The sequence below is a fragment of the Anneissia japonica genome, unplaced genomic scaffold (genome assembly GCF_011630105.1).
Source record: "Anneissia japonica isolate Jap-2015-1 unplaced genomic scaffold, ASM1163010v1 scaffold1374_len1023071_cov147, whole genome shotgun sequence".
Classification (NCBI taxonomy): domain Eukaryota; kingdom Metazoa; phylum Echinodermata; class Crinoidea; order Comatulida; family Comatulidae; genus Anneissia; species Anneissia japonica.
The window spans coordinates 471330-479363 of record NW_022728671.1 but is presented as its reverse complement, the minus strand read 5'-3'; the positions used below and the strand labels follow the sequence as shown (position 1 = coordinate 479363).

At 37.9% G+C, this 8034-nt stretch overlaps 1 protein-coding gene across 1 annotated transcript; it reads left to right on the top strand.

Annotated features, from left to right (window-relative positions):
- Positions 1-6253: 6253 nt before the first annotated feature.
- On the top strand, positions 6254-6829 carry LOC117114481 (uncharacterized protein K02A2.6-like). Its single transcript, XM_033258149.1, has one exon. The coding sequence runs from the start codon at positions 6254-6256 to the stop codon at positions 6827-6829; it is 576 nt and encodes a 191-aa protein (XP_033114040.1).
- The last annotated feature ends 1205 nt before the right edge of the window (positions 6830-8034 follow it).

Here is an 8034-nt window from a genome sequence, read left to right as displayed (position 1 = left end):
CATACATCTAGGGTTCTCTATATTAGACCTGAGTAAAAATTATATGTACGACTTTCACTACAACTATATTAAACCTATATGAAGATAAAGCAAAATTGTTATTTACGGATACAGATTCCCTTATGTACGAAATTGAAACTAAGGACTTTTACAAAGATATATCGGATGAGGATAAATTCGATACCTCAAACTACGGAAAAGGTCATTCGTCTGGTATACCTACAGGTGTAAATAAAAAAGTTCTCGGGATGTTTAAAGATTAAGCTGGTGGTATTATTACAGGGTTTGTTGGTCTAAGGAGTAAATTGTACGCGTTAAAAATGCTTAGTGAAAAGGATAAGAAATGGAAGGGGATGAAAAAATCTGTTAAAAATGAGATAACATTTGAAGATTATAAAGATTGTCTTCAAGACTATATTAATAGTAGAGGTAAACATGTTCCCACCTATAGAAAAATGAATGTTATCAGGTCTCATAAACATGAATTATATACCGAGACGGTTAAAAAGGTTGCTCTATCTGCAAACGACGATAAAAGATTCATTGCAGAGGATGGCATCCATACATTAGCTATAGGTCATTATCAGAAAAATTAAATTTTCGGTTCAAAAATTATAAAGAGATTAAAAATGGGACGGTAAAAAAAAGTATGTGTTAGAGAACCTTCTAACATATCTTATACATTTGTCGAAAAGGATCCCCTTCCTGCTGATCCTGTTGAAAAACGTAAAATATTAAAAGCTAAGTTAAGAGGTGTTATTAAGGGTAAAAGTCACACAACCCATTTACAAGAAACTGGACAATTTGTTAATAAATATGACTTTAATCCGATAGGTAAAAATACTAATGTTGAAACCTATTGATTAACTATAACTTAGACTTTTGAAAAACGGACTTTATACCTTTTAATGTAACAAGTCTCCTTTGTACCCATAGAGGTCACGTGAGGTCAAATTAAGTTGATGATGTCATCAATATGCAAATTAGGGTCAAGGAAGGTCAAATTAGGTGTGAGGTCATGTGAGGTCATCAATATGCCAATTAGGTGTTTAATTGACCAACCAAAGGGTGTTTGGGATGATGTGTGCCAGAAGCCCCCCCCCCCCTGGTGTTTATGATGGTGTGTGCCAGAAGCCCCCTTCCCTACTACTAATTTTGATAATTGTAATTCCTAGTAGAGTAAGAATGAACAGAGTTGGTGAAGGTGAATTTAAAAGATAGATATCCAAGGGCATTACCATTTAAACATTCTTTGAACCCAGTTCAAACGACTATCAAAACAATACCAAGATATGTGGATTGATTTATTTTTTCAATAATATGGTAATATATTATTTCATGTTAACTTATTGTTGTAAAACCATTTTGTGATATTGTTTAAGTTAGTGTCTAAATCTTTTTGGAAAAAATAGGCAAGCGAATGAAAAGCAATGTAGTATCATTTGCATACATAACACTTTTACAAGTTACACAATGTGGGAGGCTATTGACATAAATAATGAATAACAGAGGGCCCCAAATTGATCCCTGTGGTACACCTATAGCAATTGACGTAAAATGAGAAAGGCTACTACCAATGTTAATTGCTTGTTGTTCTATCTCTTAAATAGGAAATAAATCAAGACAGTTCATTGCCACTGATGCATCATTGTTCCTCTTTTTTAAGAAGTTGTTTAATAGTTAGTTATAATCATTTTTAGCATTGTATTTGTTGGTACATAAACAGCATGTGTCTCTGACTGTTAACATTGACTGTATAGGACATCGGTGGCAAATTCAAGGGAGACCGAGCCAGTCCCATGTAGAGCCCGCAAATGTAAAAATAACCACTAATGTCAAAACATTGTACCCGCAAATGTCAAAATAACCACAAATGTCATAACATCTCAACCACAAAAGTAAAAATTACCACAAATGTAAAAAAAATCGCCCACAAATGTAAAAATCTGTTTAACCTCAAATGTCGAAACATTTCGCCTACAAAATGTAAAAATTTCCATTTTTACCTCAAATGTCATAACATGTCAACCGCAAATGTAAAAACCCATCGTTTTATTGGATGTACGCGTGTGAGAGTGTGTTTGCGTATGTGTCAGGTTTTCTTATGCTTTAAATTAATTTAAATATTTTATAAAATACGATTTGTATGGTGACCGTCAGGGGTATAGGCTGGGGTGCGGGGGTGTGACAGGACCACCCCCACCCCCTTAAAAAAAGCAAAAATGTTCCGCTGGTGTAAACAAAAGCCTATGCCTGCCTAGTAGTGCAATTTAAAAAAAACCTTGCAGGGCAGAGATACAGAGCGCTTAAAAAGAAAAAAAATCTTTAACCAGCATTCTTCCGTCCAGTACAGAACATAGCATATATTACTGGGGGAAAATACATATTGTTCAAGAAATCTTATTATTCCATATTCCATACTTACCAAAACTCTGGTTTTTTTTTGTTGTTTTTTTTTTTTTTTTTTTTTTTTTTTTTTTTTTTTTTGCTTTTTTTTTTTTTTTTGCAAACCGCTAAGGTCCTTTTTATTGGAATAAACTTCATAATAATATTAAAGAATTAAAAACATTTTCTCAGTTTAAGAAAAAGTGAAAGACGTATTTTGTTTCTAAATACTAGTATTTGATTTCTATTCTGCTATTGCTTCTTTTTGTACCCTTAATTTTTTTGCCAATGGGCCAACCGAGACAAGCTCGACTTTATATTTTACCATGGTAAAATAAATGTCAGATGATTTGATTTGATTAGTCGAAGCAACAGCCTAATGTTAAATACAGTAATGGGTTTTAAATGTTACCATGATTTTTAAAATTTTTGTGGAAGCGGTTTGGCGCAGCGTGAAAGGTTTGGTTTCCCAACCTCGAGGTCGGGGTTTCAATCCCTCGATGTGCATTTCGCTTGTGTCCTTGAGCAAGGCACTTTATCTGCATTGCTTCTCTCCACCCAGGAGTATAAATGGGTACCTGGTGGGGTTGCTTGCTCCTGCGCTGAATACAGCAGCAACACTTAGCATGTGGATCCAATGACCAGGGACAGAAGCGCTTCGTATCTGCAAAGAAAGGCGCTATTGTGGTGTTCTTACTGTTGTCCGGTGTGACAATACCGACGTTGAGGGCAAGCGTTGCCACAGAGAGAGAACCACGAGGAAAGAATTAAATTCTGTTCTATGAGTTATACTGTTGTATAATATTGTCTTTATTGCTAGTTTACGAGAATTCAACACCATATTTGGCGACGAGGAAAATTATTGTTTGTGTGTGCTATTATTCCTACATTTACAAGTTCTAAATTTTGCTGCAAGTCATTACAATGACAAGCACACAAATCGAGGCACCCGTGCATTTTCTGCCTACGCCGGGAGACCCTGTCATACCGCGGTTGCAGTGGAGGCGATTATTCGAGAATTACCTACTCGCTTCGAATACAGTGAAGGAATCGCCGGAGCGTAGAAGAGCTATACTTTTACACTCGCTAGGTCCGGAAGGCCAACGAATTTTTTACACGTTACCAGAACTAGGAGAAGCAGGTGACGATATTTTTACAAAGGCAATGACAACATTGCAGAGTCATTTTGCACCAAAGGTTAGTGTGGTGGCTGAGAGATATACATTTCGTCAGCGTGCACAGCTCCCGCACGAATCAGTCGACAATTACATTGCAGCGCTCCGCGAACTGGCTTCACGGTGCGAATTTGGTACGTTTGAGGACGAAATGCTACGAGATCAACTTATAGAGAAGACTAATAGTTCCAAAATACGAACTAGATTACTTACAGAAACCGATGTCAAGCTGGACAAGGCCATAAAACTAGCAAGGCAATGTGAAACTGCGATGAAAGAGGCCAAGTCTATGGGCGGAGGTGATACTCATACATGCTCTGAGGTGAATTACAAAGCTAAGCCTAGAGGTGCTAAAGCTGAATTTAAGAAGGAGAAACAGAGGCCCAGGCCAAATAGCAATGCCAAGTGTTATCGCTGTGGTTCACCTCAACATTTAGCAAATTCGCCAGAGTGTACTGCAAGGTCAAAGGACTGCAAATCTTGTGGAAAAAAGGGGACATCTGTCTAGTGTTTGCCGTGGTAAAAGGAAAGTTGTTAAGCAGGTTGAACACGCTAGAGGTGAGGCTGATCAAGATGGCGACATGATTGAAGTATTGTGTACACGGCCAAGCAACACTGATTCAAGGAAAAGTGTATGGGGAACTCTTAAAGTGAACTCTATAAATATTCAAATGCTTGTTGATACAGCATCTGATGTATCCTTACTTTCACTTAAATTATTTGATAAATATTTTGTTAGAGATGCATTGGAACCATGTATACTGCCTATAACTAGCTATACATCTCATAAGATAACAACTGTAGGATGTTTTAAAGCTAAAGTTCAGTTTAAATCTAAATGTGCAAATGCAACATTTTATGTAGTAATTAAAGGAAGTAGCCTAATAGGCAAGAATCTAATCCAAGCACTTGGAATTAACATTCATGGTAGTACGTTGACATGTTTTATGACACATGCTGAGTCTACATGTACTGATGTTAAATCACAATTTTCAAGTTTGTTTTCAGATACCTTGGGTAAGGTTAAGGGGTTCAAACATAAGGTTAAAATTCGCCCTGAGGTTAAGCCAGTCCAACAAAAGCTGCGTAGATTGCCATTGCCTGTGCGTCAAGCCGTGTCCGCTGAATTACAACGTCTTCTAGACGCAGGGATTATTGAACGCGCTGAAACGCCAGAGTGGGTTTCACCAATTGTAGTTGCATGGAAAAAGACTGGTAAAATCCGCATATGTGTTGATTTAAGAAAACCCAATGAAGCTGTTATTGAGGAAAAATTTCCTCTTCCTTCAATTGAAGAAATGTTAAGCGAGATGAATGGCGCGACATACTTTTCTAAGCTCGATCTTAAATCAGCTTATTACCAACTGGAATTAGATTCCGACAGTCGCGACATTACATCATTTATTACGCATGATGGTGTTTTCCGATTTCGTACAGTTTGTTTTGGCTTATCTTCAGCCCCTTCATGTTTCCAAAAAATGACGTCGACTGTATTAGCAGGAATTCCAAACGTACAATGTTTCATCGATGATATTATTATTTACGGACGCGACAAAGCCGCGCATGATAAAACATTATTTTCAGTGCTTACCCGTTCGAAAGAACGTGGTATGACGCTAAATGACAAATGTGAGTTCGGTGTACCTTCAATGAAAGTATTAGGTCATGTTATCGATGACAAAGGTATTCACCCTAGTGACGAATTAGTCCATGGAAATGCTAAAGCTGCAATACCCCAGAATAATCTCCAACTTAAGTTATTTCTAGGACTCGCAGATTTTTACGCTAGGTTTGTGCCAAATTTTTCAGCAAAAGTAAGCGCATTGCGAGAGGTACAATCCATTGAACCATTTATATGGACAGACAAAGCAAATTCCGCTTTTCAGGATATTAAATCCGATATTATTAATAGCCCTGGTCTTGCTCTATTCGACCCTGATCTCAAAGTTTTTGTCACAACTGATGCGAGTGGCTATGGTTTAGGAGCGGTACTTACACAGGTAAAGAGTGACGGCTCGGAAGTCACAGTTGCTTGCGCGTCTCGAACATTAACTGCACCCTAACGAAATTACTCAGTCGGAGAACGCGAAGCACTTGCTTGTGTTTGGGCTATAGAAAAATGGCATACTTATTTATGGGGGAGACATTTTACCCTTCGTACAGATCATCAGGCATTGGTTACATTACTTTCTTCAAAAGGTACAAGTCGTAGACCAATGCGGATCGCAAGATGGAACGCTCGTTAACAACATTACAATTATACGGTTGAGTACAAACCAGGTGTTCAGAACAGAATTGCCGATTCCCTTTCGAGGTTACCTATTCCTACATTCGATTCCGCGATAAATGAAGATGACAGTGATGCAGTCTGTCAAGTTGTTCCAAACGATACTTATAGCGCTATCACACGCATTGAATTAGAACAGGCTACAAATAATGATGACGTATGCATGCAGCTTAAAGAATACATACATAATGGGTGGCCGAATGATAAAAAGCATATTCCAGAAATCATTAAGCCCTACTCCTGTATTAGAGATGAGTTCTCGGTTCATAATGATATTATTTTTCGTGGTCAACGCGTGATAATACCAGCAGCACTTACTTCCAAATTAGTTTATCTGGCCCATGAAAATCATCAAGGTATTGTGCGAACCAAGCAAAGATTAAGAGATCTTTACTGGTGGCCTAAAATGGACGTACACGTAACGGACACAATTACTAATTGTTTAACTTGCCAAATTGCTGACAAGTCTGCGAAAACACGAATGGCTCCTATGCAGCCGGTACAATTGCCAGAACGTCCATGGCAAAAGCACGGGATTGATTTCGTAGGTCCGAATTATTCTGCACCTGCGAACGAGCGTTACATTATCTCATTAATCGATTACCGAAGTAAATGGCCAGAAGTTGCGTTTTGCCCAAATATTACGGCCAAAACTGTAATTTATTTTTTGACTAAGGTATTCAGTCGTGACGGTTATCCGGAAGAACTAGTTTCTGATAATGGTACGCAGTTAACTGGCCAGGAGTTTGAAACTTTCTTGAAAAAACGTAACATCAAACACAGATTTTCTGTAATGTATCACCCAGAAGGAAACAGTACTGTCGAGCGCTTTAACCGGATTTTGAATGAAACTATTCAAACGGCGCGAATCTATAAACGTCCAGTTAAAAATGCTGTGACGGAACTTATCGCGCTACGCGACATGCCACGGGCGTCATATGTTGACTTTGTTAGATATCATTGGAGTGACAACATCGCCTAAGCAAATGTCTTCAGTCGAAATAGACAATAGAAAAAAAGCAAAGCAAGCAAAGTCTGAAGAGGCGTACGACAAACGGAAGTGCGTCAAAACCAGAGTTTTTTTTCCCCGGGAGATATTGTTAAAATTAAAAAGCCCTGGAATGTCCGCAAGGGTGAGAGTAAATTTACTGAACCGGTGGAAATTAGACAACATGTTGGTCTAAAGACTTACATAATGACCAATGGTCAAAAATGGAATGTGAAACACATAGCCCCATTTCTAGGAAAGCCAACCCTATTAGGCCGAGGGGGAGATAGTCGTGATGATCACAGTAGTGACTTTATAGTTTTTCCAACTGCTGATGATTCAATGAACAACAATTCAACTCAGTTAGGTTCACGTTTCTCAAGGAGTAAGAGAGTTAGAAATCCACCTAGATGGACTCGTGACTATGTTATGGGTACCAGTAAGAAATAGAAGTGTTTATTGTTATAGTAACTGAGTTTACATTGTACCGTATATGGTATACAGTCATTTTTACTGTGATTATAGTTTCTGCTTTTAGAGAGGGGACAAATGTGGTGTTCTTACTGTTGTCCGGTGTAACAATACCGACGTTGAGGGCAGGAGTTGCCACAGAGAGAGAACCACGAGGAAAGAATTAAATTCTGTTCTATGAGTTATACTGTTGTATTATATTGTCTTTATTGCTAGTTTACGAGAATTCAACAGCTATATAAATAAATATGATTAGATTAGATTAAAATACATAAAAATATGTTACCCTTTTTAGGTGACCCCTGATCTGTCCATACTTTTCAAAATTACTATGCATATTCATATTTTACAGTGAATAAGTAGCTGGATTCTAATTTGATATAAAATTTTAAAAAATGCTCTTTTTGTGTCTATCGCTTTCAACAAAAAAAAAGTGTTTACAGCAAACATCAAAGGTTTTTACCGCTGTTGAATGCCGGCGTACTGACAAGTCGCTTCGCGCGGGCGTACCAACATTTTGACTGATTCCCACCAAAGTGTATTAACACCATAGAGATATAATAAGAATACTAGAGCGCTAACTGCAATGTAATATATTATCTGCAAATAATATGTACAATTACCATTAGGTTGAATATGACAAACAGGCGCGTAACAGGGGTCTTGGGTCAGGGAGGCAAAGGTAATAATTTTCCCGGTTAGTAATCTATCATACCCACCCCACCCTC

Bases quoted from the DNA above. Each gene is read 5' to 3' on its own strand.
- LOC117114481 (XM_033258149.1), top strand. From the start codon at position 6,254: ATGGACGTACACGTAACGGACACAATTACTAATTGTTTAACTTGCCAA.